Source organism: Molothrus ater, chromosome 13, assembly GCF_012460135.2.
Source record: "Molothrus ater isolate BHLD 08-10-18 breed brown headed cowbird chromosome 13, BPBGC_Mater_1.1, whole genome shotgun sequence".
Lineage (NCBI taxonomy): Eukaryota > Metazoa > Chordata > Aves > Passeriformes > Icteridae > Molothrus > Molothrus ater.
In genome coordinates, this window is record NC_050490.2 from 11,074,303 (window position 1) to 11,089,236 (window position 14,934).

General features: G+C 38.0%; 1 protein-coding gene across 1 annotated transcript in view; it reads left to right on the forward strand.

The window, feature by feature from the left end:
* The first annotated feature begins 244 nt into the window (after positions 1-244).
* SH3GL3 (SH3 domain containing GRB2 like 3, endophilin A3) overlaps positions 245-14,934 on the forward strand; it is a 57,463-nt gene continuing 42,773 nt past the window's right edge. Inside the window, exons 1-3 of the mRNA XM_036390010.2 lie at positions 245-259; positions 2,393-2,473; positions 10,699-10,812. Of these exons, the coding sequence (XP_036245903.1) occupies positions 10,738-10,812 (75 nt within the window). The 5' untranslated portion in view covers positions 245-259; positions 2,393-2,473; positions 10,699-10,737. The remainder of the gene's footprint in view (positions 260-2,392; positions 2,474-10,698; positions 10,813-14,934) is intronic.

The following is a 14,934-nucleotide window of genomic DNA, read 5'->3' on the forward strand; positions in this document are numbered from 1 at the left end:
TATTTCTCTATGTTCTTACTGCAGGTTTCTCTGTATTTATCTTAGTGGGAATTACTAGTTGATGGGACAAAATGTGATTGCAGGACCTTTTAGCTTTAGAAGGTCCTATTCAGTATTCCCCATGTGTGAAAATCTCACTAGCTGGCATTACAAGGGCAGAATCTTAATGCACTTCTTTGGGTTTGTTCTGTAGAGTGTTGGTTTGATGTGGCCTCTGCCTTTTCACTGGCTAATCGAGCTCCACTGGGACTGGAGATGGGTAAGCAGCTATCTCACTTATCTTGTGCATGTCCATATACAAAGATACATGGTTACTTACCACAGAGATGGACAGGAAATAGTGAGGGGGGAGATCTTTACCTCATTAGTAACATTGCATTTCCTATAGTGCATATTTTTCATATATTAAAAGTTAATAAGATGGTGTTAGCTTACAAGACTTAAAGAGAGATGTGATCATAGTAAATATGTCTAGAGCTTCAGAAAATATTACTAAGGTATTTTAAAACATTTCCAGAACTCTTTCCTTCCTATTCTTTACATGTCAAACAGTAGTATTTTTTTATTCCTTGTTTAAAGTCTTAATGCCTGCAGCTGCCATAATAAAATTAATGTTTCATATTATGTTGGATATAACAGTTAACAGTTTGAGCCCCCAGTCTTGACTAGGGCTGTGGAGTAGCAGGGGTGGAGCAACACCTGTAGCAGGGTAGCTCCTCTCACAAGACATTGAAATGTGCCTGAACAAGACTCAGAGATGTCTTGATGCATCCCTTTTATAGATAAGGAATTGATAGATTAAATTATACACTAAATTAATAGCTAAGTTACAACAGCAGGGAACAAAATCTTTCTTTGGAGAAAGCTCTGTTTATCATTCCTATAGGTATTGTTTATGTTTTGCAGTGGGCACACTGTCAACCAAAGCTAAGTTTAACTCACACATAAAAGGTACTTTGCTGACATCTTTTCATTGCCATTATATCAAAATTACTGTAGCTCAGATGCTGTGGCTTCAAATTGCATCTTCCATATATGAACAGAGTGCTGCTTGTAAGAACAGATAAGAACCAAGAATATAGTTGGCACTGAATAAATAATACTTAATATTTTCATTCTTTTATAAATAACTGCCTTGCATTCTTCTCTCAAGTTTACACACATACCTGGATGGGGTTCTGTTTAACATAGATATTTTTTCCATTGTGTAGAGAAAATATATCGAGGGGAGAACTTTTCAATTAAGTGCACATACTCCAAGAGTTAGAAAGGTCATTCACTTCTCAGGAAGCTTTGGAACTCCGGTAAAATGCTTCCATGTATTTATGTATCTGAAATTATGAAGCAAAAAATAGATGAACAAAAATTTTGAGAAAGAGGATTACTCAGAGAGTAAAAATATAAGGAAAAACCCCATCATGGCAGTAACTGGCATCGTCTCAAGCCTAGCTCGGTGTGGGAGACTCCCAGCCTTTGCACACCCACTGCATTGCTGATTCCCTTTGTGCAAAAGGTAATTTTTGAGGAAGTTTTGGAGAAAAATCCAGTAAGGTGCAATAGCCTTTGTGTTGTATTCAGGGTATGAGCAGCTGATACTGGTTATTTTTGTTAGTGCTTAGCGTGAAGCACAGAAACTCCCTGGGCTGAGCTCCTTGCGCAGCATCCGACTGTGCAGTCAGCAGCTGGATTTGCTGGGAGAGTGGAGGTGACACTACTCTCCTTACTGTCTGTATTGCATAAAACACTGAGCATCTCTAAAAATTCATCTCTAGTTTTGTGGGTGACTTTAGGTAGTTGGGCACAGAGGCGATAGAGCCAATTCCTGCAAAATTTCAGCAGGCAGAATAAGTCCCCTGATGAGATTTCTGATAAGATTTAAAATATCTTTTGTAGCCTGTAGGAATGCTACTTTCACAGTTCTGTGATAGATCTAGAAACTTTTGATTTTGCTGAAGTGTTTTTTAATACTGAACAGAAAAAAGCACTAAACTGATTTACTGAAAAAAGGCTTTCTTATGCAGTACCCATCAAATTTACAAGGATTGTAAGTTAACCTTTTCTTCTTAGTGTTGACATTATTTCTTGCCTTATTTTTACACAGTTCAGTGGAAGTTATGCTTGCAGCAGAATGCAAGTTCTTTCTGCATGTCAGTTTTGAAACATTTTTACTAGGCAAAGCAGTTTGAATCCCAAGAATAGGAGATATGGGCTCACTACCAGAGTAGTTTTACACAAACATTTAATTTGTTACTTTTCTGTTCTTTCTCTTTATTTTTTAAACTTCATTTATAGTGACTGTATTTGGTTTGCAGAAATGTGCAGAAGTAATCAGAATGTTTATTTTAGCACCAAGTTTGTATGACAACGTTTGCTATAAACCAATTTTTTTTAGGTTCCAAGAAAGTACAATTGATTAGATGCATATTTTCTGAATTATACAACAGATCACACCCAGCTGCACAGCTTTTCTCAGGTAAGTGAGCTATTTTATATTCCCCCTTTTCTTCCCTTCCCCAACTCCCTTAATTAATAAGGAAAACCAGACATCTATCTGCATGAGGCTTGTTTTAAAGTCAGTACATATATCCATGGAAAATAAATATCTAGTTACTAGGATTTTTCCACTGGGGCCAGCTCTAATAATGAATTTGAAATAGGATTTTCTTACTACAGAAAAAAAAAAATTCCTCAGACTCAAAGATAAATCAAAGGAAAGTGGCACCCTGGTGGACCAGACAACCCATTGGCAGCACAGTCACATGAAAGCCTCAGAGGTCACTACCTCAGTATCAGCAAAGCTGTTTTAGAGCTCACTGTGGAGTTTCACATTGTGGCTAAATCAGAATCCTTAATAACCTGGCACCCAAATTTCACATGTTGCCAGCCTCAGTCCTTATGTGAGCCTTCCTTTCACTGCTTTGGAAGCTTCCCCTTTGAGTTGGAAAACATGGATACACAGTCCTATGTTTTGACAACTCAAAAAAAATTAATTTAGAACCAGCATTAAGAGACTTACTGTGTGGATGTACAGGTAGGTGAATTTTATTGCAAAAAAGCATGCTGGGTATATCTACAGCAGATACTCTGAAATGAGAAAGACAAGATAACTCTAATGAAATCTTAGATATGTGCTTTTCTTCCAGTCTATGATACAACTAGGGCCATTACAGGATTTTCTTCAGAAGCCAGCATTTTTAGATCATTACCTGTTTATGAGTAAAGTATCTACTTTGCATGGGGCTTTTTTGGGGTGCTTTGATTTCTTTTGGGGGAATGGAAATGTAGGTCAGACATTCCCACACACATTCTCTTTTTATCCATCCATTAATTTCGATTTGGCAAAGTTGCACTGGGATTTTCTGAAATTTCTGAATTTGTGTCTCGCGTCCCTGTTCTAATGTAAGAAGAGCCTCCCCATCCAATTTGTATCTCCCAGAAGCCAAAAATGCTGGAGTGATGGCCTGTCCTCACTTTGAAAGGAGACTGTGGTGCACTGCAGGAGATGTAGTTGGACAGGAATGTTCAATCTATACAGCAGATCAGGAGCCAAGAAATACTTGAACAGAGCTCCCACGGCTAAGCAGGGCTCTGAGCACCTCACTTAATCTGCAGTGTGACCACTCCCCACCTGTAAATTGACACACACTTCCTTGTTTCACAAAGGCTTCAGGAGGATAAAAATCTGTGAAAGTTATGAGATTCTCAGATACTGTGATAAGTCCCAGGATAAACAAATGTTGAATGCAAAACAGCAGCTTGCATGGTACATATTCAAGGGCATGTGGAATGAATTAGAAAGATGAAGAGAGGGAGCAAAAGAATGAGGATGGGAAGAAGCGGAAGGGAGGAAGGGTAGGCAGAAACACTGCAAGTGTCACTGGAAGCTATGGGAGAATTACACCGAGTCCTGCACACTTTGGGCTCAAACTGCAAATATTCTTGGACGTGTAGATAAAGCAAACTGAGCCAACAGCTTAGTAAATAAGGGTTTTTGCAGAATTCCAATGTTGACATTTTTGTGAAGTGACCAAAGGTAACTCCCAAAGAAGGGATCTTACTGTATGCATTTAGAACATGAGTGGAGATATTAAACCTAGGTTTTGTTTACTATCTCACAATAGTCTTTTTTGGAGGGAGAACAATGTAAGTGTATTAAGAAAATTAATTTTATGTACTATGCCCTGCCAGCAGTGTAAGGGAAAAGGCAAGTCTGGATATAGACATGTGTGGATCTGTAAATAATAGGCAATAAGGCCATACACCATTCCTTAATACACAATTCCTTAGCTGAGTTTTTTTTTGTTTTTTTTTCTTGAGAGCACATATTATGAAACTACATACTGGGAACAGATTAATGGATTATTTTTCTGACAATGGAATATAAAGATTAACCATTCACTCATTAAAAAAACAAATTCAATTTTAGAACTGCAGGTTTAGCGAATATGACAGATCAGTTAGAGAAACTGCTGCTGCTTTTCAAAGAACTGAAGAATGTGGTCAGTAAAGAGGAGGAAAAGCCATTTGGCATGTCAAGAAAGAGGTGACAAAACTCAGAGGAAAAAATGTAGAATTCATGTATAGAAAGCTTTAATACAGTGATGCCATCTAGGTGGTTTTGTCTTACTAGTGGAAAGTGTGGAAAGCCTGCCATTAGGATGGGGAGTGTGTGTCCTTTTTGCTCCAGAGCATACTGGATGTGATACATTCCTGTGCACAAGGACAAAACTCCCAGCTAAGCTTTCCAAAAAGGGATTTAGGCAATGCACAGTAATTTATGCTGGCTTTCTGCTCTAGAGGTCAAAATTGCCACTGGTCATATTAATGACAAGCCTCTGCTCGACTGCAGTGAAACAGCAGTGGCTGCAGATGAGCTGGGCTGATATTGCAAAACCTCTTTCAGCAGCAAGGAATGAGACTCAGGTTAAATGGAAGGAGCTGAAACAGATAGCTGCTCATGATTTGCTGAGGAATGTCTCAAAGTCACTCTAAGGTATCTAATGCTCATGCCATTTATACTAGGCTGGGCTGCCTTAGAAGCAGATTAATATTTTGGGGTTTTTTTTCTTCTTTGCAGTGATTCACTTTCTACTAAAAACAATGGCTCATAAGAAATAACTGGCTTAGGTACTTCTCTGTGTCCACTTGGCATACACATGCATTGGAGGCATCTTCAGCCCCACAATACCCAAAATCTCCTTGGTATTTATAAACTTCAGAAACAGATTTTAGAATTCTATTTAGATGGTGTTTGAAATCCTCTTAGGCTCCTCATCTGCACTTGTGTGTCTAGATTACATTTAAAATCTGATGCTAGAAGTCTATGGGACACTTGAAATAGAACTTCAAAAATGTAGTTTTTATAGTCTGATGTTTATGAAAAGTATGTTTTGAAGTTCTTCAGGCAGAACTGTTAAGATAAAAACAATCCACAACTGAAAATAGTGACTTTATGTTGTATTTTGAAGATTCTCTCTGCTGGTGACCAAGCATGGTAGATTTTGTGAGGCAAGATCATAAGCCTACTGAAATTAGTATAAACTCTTTGCTTTCAGTGAGCTTCATATCACACCCTTCACTGAAGTATATCCAGATAGACTTACACAGTGTTTACTGCATTTTATTTGAATGAAAGTGAAAACGAATGCAAGTGTCAAGAGAAAAACAGCTAAAAATTAAATGGGTAATAGACCTGCTGAACAACTGATGAAGGAGGTAGCTAAGTACCCAGAGGGGTTTGGAAGGAAAACAGCAGGTATTATTTGAATAAACATGTTTAAAATAATGAAATGTGTCTAAGGTGCCTACAAGAAGTCCAGAAAGCCAACAAAGGGTTTTAATCATAGATAGATTTCAAGACACAATATTCTGGAATTTGTTGTCAAAATCCTCTGGTACAGAAATTAATAGATTCTCAATGGCATGACACATCTCATCACAGGAATGAAGCACAATGAGGCAGATAGTTTCCCATACCTTATGATTTCTCTTCCCCACATCTGTTTAGCACAGTGGTTTTTAATTTTTGGATTTCATCACCACCACCATTCCCCCTTTCCTCCTGAAGCAGGCAGTGGGAGATCACTGCCATCTACAGATAGGAGATAGTATCACTAATGTTAGAGCAAATTGTTGGAACAGTTTCATGCTGGAACATTTTTCTCTTTTTCCCTCGAGCACTTGTCTCCTCAACCCTGCCTTCCTCTTAAAAAAAACCCCACAAAGTCACCCAACACATACTATCATTTCTTTGGCACCCTGATCATAAGTATTATGGTACTGTAAGAATCTTAGAAGCCTGAAGCCCTGTAATGTTTTAAGTCAAAGTTGAAAGAAAAAAAAAAAAAACAGGATTCACAAATGTGCTTTCCATTACTTATTATATTTGTCAAAATTTAGTATACATGTCAAAATTATAAATGGCTTCTTACAACTTTCTCAGAAGGCAGCTGAGAGAAATAGCAAACTCTGTGGACATTTGTGTAGATGGATTGACTAAAAGGGTACCTGCTTTCCATGTTCCACTGCCTGGGTCATGGTTTCAAGGTGACATATCAGGAAAGACAAGCAAGTATGGCACTGTAGGAACAGAAGAGACACAGCTTAATCTCAATTTAATCTCTTTTATTTTCTTCCTCCAAAGAAGGGATTAAGAAAATTAATAAAACTTCATGTTATTTTTCCTTATTGTAGAAGAACCACACATCTGCAGCCTATCAAAGCTCATTACAATTAATATAACTTTAAAAAGGAAAAAGAATAAAATTCGTAATTTCCATCCTGTATCTTCTGGATTTAGATAGAAAGTTTTTAATAGTAACCAAAATGTTTATCAGACATGTAAGATATCTATCATTAAGACACTATGACATTCACTGTACTTATTTAACCTCTTCCAATAGCTGCTGTACCACTTAATTCTTGAAATTACTGCCCATCTGACAACATTAAAAAATATTAGAATCGCAGATTTGGCAAATTAAAAGCACTCCAGTGTCTCCATTAAGGATAAGTGATTTGGCAGCTTGCATTTCCATTTCTGCCATGTTAAACTTGACACAGTAAAGAAATTGATGGGCAGAAACAAAAATAAGTATTTCCCTCTGAAATATCTAAGTGTAGGATTGGGCTCACTGAAATTATTTTTTACCTATGAACTTGAGAATTTAAGTTTGCAAGAGATCTCAGCTGTAATATTTAGGTAAAAAAAAATGCAGAAGCTAAATGCATAGAGTCATCTGTAATTGCAGGGGCTTTCATTTGCTGTCTGCCCAAATAGTCTCATTCAGTGCTTCTTATTTGCTTTCGAGGTGAGAGAAATTCCCTGGCTTGTTTGTCCTACTGTCTGTAGATTATCCTAGCAGCCAGAGTAGAATTCTGCTTTGATTTGGGAGTCCATTACAGCACAATAATATGATTGCTTCAAAGAACATATTATTGTACTAGCAACACCAAACAAGTCTATTTTTAGACAAGTTCAAGGAATAAAAGCAACAGTTAATCTGGTTTGATCATAGGAAGGAGAGATCTCTGAAAACCTTTACCATCATTGTTTTGCACAACCAGTTTCCCCTTGATAGTGCTGTGCCCACTGAATTGGAGAAGATATGTCTGGTTTCCTTCAAAACTTCTGACAATTTGAACCCAGCTCATTAAGAGCAACTTTCAAAAAATACAGGTGGAAGTTTAGGCCCCACTGATGTCAGTGGCAAAAGTCCTGTCAGCTTCAGTAAGGTTAGATTTTCATTTGTGATATTGATTCAGCTGCTACCTTTAAATATAACAGCTTTAAGGTTGTTTGTACAGAAAGTCAGTGTCAGGTATGTTTATTATTTTAAGCCACACAATTTCTTTAGAAAAGTAAATATCTGAGCACCTTTACATTTCAACAAGCAAGATAGGAAATCTGACACGACGCATGCCTGTATTTCACACATTTTGAACATGTATTTAATTAAAATGGTTTTATGGAAACTACAGAATGAAAGCTGTTTTTTCCCCCTTTCCCTCTCAAAGGGCGTTTCTATATGTAGCCAGGAGGTGGCATTCCTGGGTAACAGTTAAAGGAATTCGTATACACAATTTCTCTTTTACATATGAGAGAGAAAAAGGTTTCTTATTATAGTGGCAGTTAGTCAATTAACTGAGGCTTAAACTAATGCAATAAATTTGCTTTATATATTCTTTTTTTTATGAGAAGTGGCAAAGTTATCCAGTAGTAGACATTAATCTTCATGATGAGACAGCAGGGATCTGGCAAGTTATATCCATCTTCCTGTAAAGTATTTGATAGTAAAAGTCCTTGTCTTCAGTTACCTCGTTTTGTTCCTCCAAGTAAACCAGTTTGCAATAATTCATTGACCACAATAATACCCACTAAATACTGTTATAAGAACAGTTAGGAAATCTGAGGGGAAAAAAAACCCAGTTGAATTTTATCCAGTCAGTGAATCTTAATCAGATTTTTCAAAGGCTGATCATTGCCATTTGTGATCCAGTTGGTCTATGGAGTATTGCCATATTTAACATCTGTGTCACATCATGCCTTTCCTGTTGCCTCATTGATCAACAGACAACATGTGATGTTTCCCAGATGTTCAAACACGGCAGATCCCAAAAGACCTATTAAATTACACTGAAAGCAAAACAACATCTATGTTGTAGAAGTTTTGTTAAATTCAGGTATGCCTGAATATTCACAAACTTGCTACAAGATACTTACTGATATTCAAATTGCTTTTACAAATCAATCCAACTCTGAAATGTCACATTGTGTATTATATAAGGACTCTGTGTCACAGAGTTGATAAAATTTTCTGTTCTGCAATATAAAGCAAGTTAAAATAGAATTAAGCATCTACTTACACATGGAAAAGATAAACCACTGGATTTTTTACTTCATTTTACTATTTGTCTCCTCTCACTACAGGCAATCTGTGTCCTTGCAGATTTTTACTCAGATTTATTGATGATTATAAATTTTTTTCTCAGATAAAACTGAATAAATAATGATTTTTTTAAAGCTTGTGCATTGCATTCTCTAAGCAAGGCAAGGCAGTTGTGTTGTTGTTCAGTGTGGCCTTTTTCCACTGAAAAACATAATTATAAAGATCAAGACTTACTAAGATGTTACTTAAACCTTTTTTCTGTACCTGGATAACAGTGACATGAAATTCTAGATGGGATTTCAGACAGCAAATGTGATCCAGCTTACACCAGCATGGTACAACATTTTGCTTTGAAACAGAATGATACAACAGAATGGTACTTTATGATATGGTAACTTTAACATTACTATGAATATCCTTCACACCTTTCTGAAGCTAGTGCTACTCTTCTAGCAACATTTCAACTTCATATTTTGTGCTGGCATTTTCAGCCATGAGAGTCTTAGCATTTTCTGATGAACACAGGCAGCTCTGTGCAGAAAATCAGTACCTTTATTTTGTCACCTGCGAATCAGCAGCACAGAGAACTCAGGTGTGATCTGTTTAAATCAAAGCAACATTTCTCCGCATTACTACAATGACTCATCAAAAGTTTATTTTGCCTTACTCTTTAATAAGAAGGAACATAGCTACTCTAAAAAGGCCACCTCAAAGAGAGATGTTCTTTCTGTGCTTATTGATTATACCATCAACATTTGTTTTTCTCTTAAATCAAATAGATTCTACAATAGATAAATACAATTTTTTCTTCCTCGGAAAAGAGGTTAAGAAATTTCAGCTCAGAAGTGGCCACATATTTATTTTTGGTATTCTCCAATAGAAAAAAAAGGTTGGTTTTTTTTTTCTGGTGTATTTGTTACCTTGCTGTGCCTCCACGCAGCAGCTGCCCCTGGACCCTCTGCGCTTGGTTCCGCTGCCGTGCTCAGCCCGCGGCTCCCACGGCTGCCCTGGAGCAGCCCCACGCAGGGATCTGCTCTGGGGGCTGCAGGCCCTGCAGGCGACACTTCCACAGAGGATTGAGCAGCCAGAGCAGCTGCTCGTGGGAAGTAATGCTGCTGCACTGACTACAATGAGATTCGAAGTTTAAATGGTGTTTTTTCCGATTTGGTCAGAAAAAGGAAATGTTTCCATTTAGGGCAATAGACTTATTCAAAAGAAAACATCTTACGATGGTTTGTCAAGTTGAAAACTGCAAGTGAGGAGGAAATAAAAATGCTCTGTGTATCCTGGATTAGTAATACTCCAGTATTTTCAGGTTTCTCTCCACTGTGGAGTAACTTTGGACAGTCACATCTTTATTTCAATTTAGACACATAAATAATTTTTGGTGAGCAGCCTAGTGTTGTCTGGGAGCACTGAGTGCCCAGGTACATGTTAATTACAAAACCTTTTTTGTTTTAGTGATACCTGGAACAGCATAGGCACCTAAAAGTTACAAGATCTCCATGTTGGAGCTGTCCAGGAGTCCATCCACATGATATAATTTGCAAGATTAGAACTGCTAATTTTTAGAAAATTCAGAATGATAGAGCTCCATACACAAAAAAGGAGATTGTTGAGTTTTTAAAATTAGATTATCTACTTATAGTCAGACTGTACAGATATGTGACTTAAAAAAAATGCTGTCTAGATTTTGAACTCACCTGAATTGTTTATATGTCTTTTTAAAATAAACACATAATTAGAACCATCTTTATTATTTAATGGCATAAGACCTAACAAACTTTTGTTTTGTTATTGACACTTGCAGAACAACAGCCAGAGACTTAGCAAAGTGAGGACAGAAGGTATGTGCAGTATCATGGAGAAGCATGTGGAATACAAACACAGGAAGGAGACAAGAAAAGCAAAGATCTGCATAATGGTAAAGCAACACATATGGAAAGTCAGCTTGAGAAGAACAGTCACATATGCCAAAAATAATTCACTAGCTACATTTAGTTAGAAGATCTGGGGAGCAAACATAAGCATCCTAAACAACTTCAGTAGGTTAGCCAGAGTGTCTGCTGGCCCCAGGGTCACATATTCCTGCTCTAACTGCCAGCAGTGTCCCTTTGGAATGAGGAGCTTTCCAAATGCTGGCCAGTGCTGGCTGTGGAAGGAAAACTGTCTGTTCTTTTCCGTTTCTCATGATTTCTTATGAAATGTATACTGCAATGTAAAGCCCTTTCAGAAATACCTGAGCCAGTTGATCTGTGCAGAATGTGCTGACCTGCAGAATTGCTTGATTGTGTTCTGGAAACAAAAATGTAGTGTTGGCCTGCTCCTGCTCATGAACACATCTTTGTGTGACCAATTCTTTTTGTTTAATTATAAATAATTATTTCATTTAACTATATAGAAAGGCTGCTAAAACAGCCATGTGAGATGTCCTTACAATCCTGGGCATATTTTGCAGAAGGATTTTCTTCTGTTCTTATTATTGGGGTCATTTGCTGTTGGCATTGCTTTCACAGTGTCAGCTCCCAAGTTTGTTGTGTGGCATCAAACGTAATGAAATGGATGACATTTGGGACTGATTTCACCAAGTGTTCTCGTCCTTTGGATTTCACTCTGGAACACTGTATTTTATATTACTTCATTTGCTTGGGTCAAAACTTAAGAATCAGTGTCAATTGTAACACTGTAATCCCCTCTTTTTTCTAGAATTGTCAAACTAGGTGAATCTGAGCCTGCTTTGCTTTGAAGGCTTTCTACAAGTTTGCTCTTGTAGAGTGGGTTATTGGCCACTGTGGGTTATTGGCCAACTGCTCTTTCAAATGGCATCATTTTCCTAGAGGATCTTTTTTTCCAAATGTTGTTTTCTAAACAATAATTTTCAAATATGCCCTCTTCCTGTGACCAAAACCACAGCCTATTGCCACAATTTTGATGACTAACAGGAAAACTAACCAGGTAATCTGCACTGTCATTACATACAGATAATCCTTACAGACCATTTTTGCATACCACACCATGTCTGAGAGTCTTGCTCACTGTTGTTTGTAGTTGCTCCTGCCCTGGATCAGGTGAGTACCTCCAAAGTCTCCTTCTAATGCCTTGTGTTGAAATGCATCGCATTATAAGCTGATGCACAGTAATTTATCTTTTCCTTAAGGCCTAAATATATTAAAAAACCCAAACTTTAATAATGTAGTCAGCATGGCCCAGAATCAAATACAATAGAATTTCATTGCAAACTCATCTTTCCTCCTCATCTTTCCTCATCTTTTTTGAAGTTTTCTTTTATGGCAGTAACCACCAAAGACCCAGACTATATTTCAACGACATTTTTCATTATTTTTAAGAGACATTCAAATGAATGTGAATGTAGTTGGCTTCAAATTCCAAGTAAATTCAAACGCTAAGATGCCTCTAGATAATTTAAAAAATACTTCTAGTTTTCATTTTACTGGAAACCTAATACTTTGTGGGGCTGCTACTGCAACTTCAGCTGTTACAAGTAAGATGATTTGTTCATTGAAAACCAAACACCTAGAAGATTGTTTATCATATCTTTAGATTTGAGTTTCTGATTACAGTGTTTTCCCCATAGTATAAACTACACTGAAATGCAAGTGAATTATAAATGTAACCTTTTATTCAAGACTCTACCTTGTTTGAATTTCACAGGACCAATTTTCAAGCACAGTTCTCCCATGTGAGCAGGCAGTGAATATTTTCTAGTCACTACCTTGATCTGAGCCCAGTTAGGACTTCTCAGTTTGTGCAAATTCCATTGTCCATTTTAGCACACCTGATTCAGTAACATGTTGGAGCCATTATGAATTCCTCTCATGCACTTTAATGTTTCCTGAGTAGTGGAAGTGTAATTGTTGTTTGAATAGCCAGACATCTTTTGCCCTGAAGGCCCCCTCTGTGAAGCATTTTTCACTCTGCCCTTTTCGTGCTATGCCCTAGCCTGTCTTGTACTTATAACAACTTTAATATAAGCTTTTTTTCTGTCATATCAGCATTTATCTGAACCACTCCCCAAATTTTTTTGTAGCATTTCTCTCATTTTATAGACTAAACCACTAACTTTGCATAAAACTTAAGGATTTTCACCCAGCAAATTACAACCCTTTTTTTCCATGAGATATAACTATGTGATTACAGGAGCCTTCTAGACATTCCTTAGCCACTGTGTCTTGCTGGCTACGAGCTATAGGTTTTACTTGTATCTGAACTGAATACCAATGTCTTTCAGGGTGCCACCACCAAGTCATCAGTACCTGGACTACACAAGTTGGCTCATTAATTAGGTTTTCATCATGTCTGTATCACTGAGCAATTAGGCTATGAAGTGAAATTCCCACAGGGCATTTCCCACTTGCAAATTCTTATACTCCTTCAGCAGAGACAACATGGCTGCTATCCTTGGGCTACAAGCAGGATTTAAAATAAAAAAAGAAGTTGTAGACATACAGCCTTACTAAAGTTCTTTGTCTAATCCAATTTTACAGCTAACACCCACAGCAGCTCCATAATCCATTCATTCCCCTCCACAGTGATTTATTTCAAACTCCTTCCTTTGCTCTGGTCCAGCCGTTCCTAAAGCTGAAGATTAACCAAAGCTGCCTTGTCTCCCTAATTCCATAGTACAGTAAGAGCTTGATTTAATTCCTTTTGTGGAGCTCAAATATCCTAGTTTGGGCCTTATTTCTTACAAACGTGTAGGAAACGTGTCTACAAACGTGTCACTAATTTAAGCCATAACTAATTTGGCTCTGACAGTTAACATCTTGCTGCCAGTTTCAATTAGGGAGGAAAAACAACTGCTGAAATCAGGTGTCTGTGGTGTAATCATGTTTGCTTGTAAGGAGGCCAAAATGCTCTTTCCCTAGACACAGGTGGCACCAGATAACATGGTGATGGCAGGCTTCTTTCAAACATTACCTAATCCCTGAAGGACTTCACCTAACAGTTTGTATTTCAGAGCAAATGTTCATTGGTGGTCTCCTCTTTGCTTTCTCTTCTGCCTCTCCTCTACAGAGAGTCCTTTGTCAAGTAACAGCCAAATCCTTAACTCATAAATGTGTTGTCTTTACACTTTGTTTCTTAGTGGTATAATAATTTTTTCTAAGAAGTAGGAACAGTGATTCCTTTCTCCCAAATTACAGTGTGACAACCAGTATGAAAGTTCCTGTATTTTTTCTTCTTTGCTGTTCTAAAGAAGTAACACTAACATACTCTGAATGTTTTTCTCTCCCAACCCAATCAAAATGCAGTGAGCATGACAGTGAGTAACAGAGAGCCCTGCTGCAGCCAGCAAAGCTTATCTCTGAACTGCTCCCCAGGTCCCTGCATAAGTTTCAGCTGAATCTGAACTCCCAAGTATCCTTACAGCCAGGATCAAGCAGCCTTATCACAGAGCTTATCTTCCCCAGAATCTGAGCATCGCTTGGAATTGCTCTACCATGAAGGCAGAACCACATCTCTGATTTATATCAGCACATTCCTGATACACAGTCATATTTCAGTATATAATCAGTAAATCCCTCATATAACAACCAACCAAACAACTAAAACATCTTTTCAGCAGAGCTCTTTCTAGTCTATCTGCTCTTCTGAGTGAGAGACTGTGCCCTTTGGAACCCTGAGCAGCATCACTGCAGGTATGGAGCCACACTACCAAGTGGATTTTTTCTGGTGCACAGCATCAGCCAGGTGTGTTCAGGGCTGCTGCAAGAGCTGTCATGTTTTGAGAGCTATAATTAAATTGCCACCTACAATAATGGACCTGAGGATAATGAGCTCAGACATAGATGCTACGTTGAACCACAAGAAATGAGACAGACCCATAATGAGACATTTTCAGCCTTATTAGAAATAAGACAGATGAAACCAGGCAGCTGACTGGCCTTTTGTTGCCAGGGCTGTGCTCCCCACAGGAGAGGTGCCTTGTGGATGCCTGGGTGGTGCTCCCCGTGGGAGGGGTGTTCTGTGGGTGCTCCCCGCTGGAGGGATGCTCTGTGCATGCCCTGTGGATGCCCAGGTGGTGCTC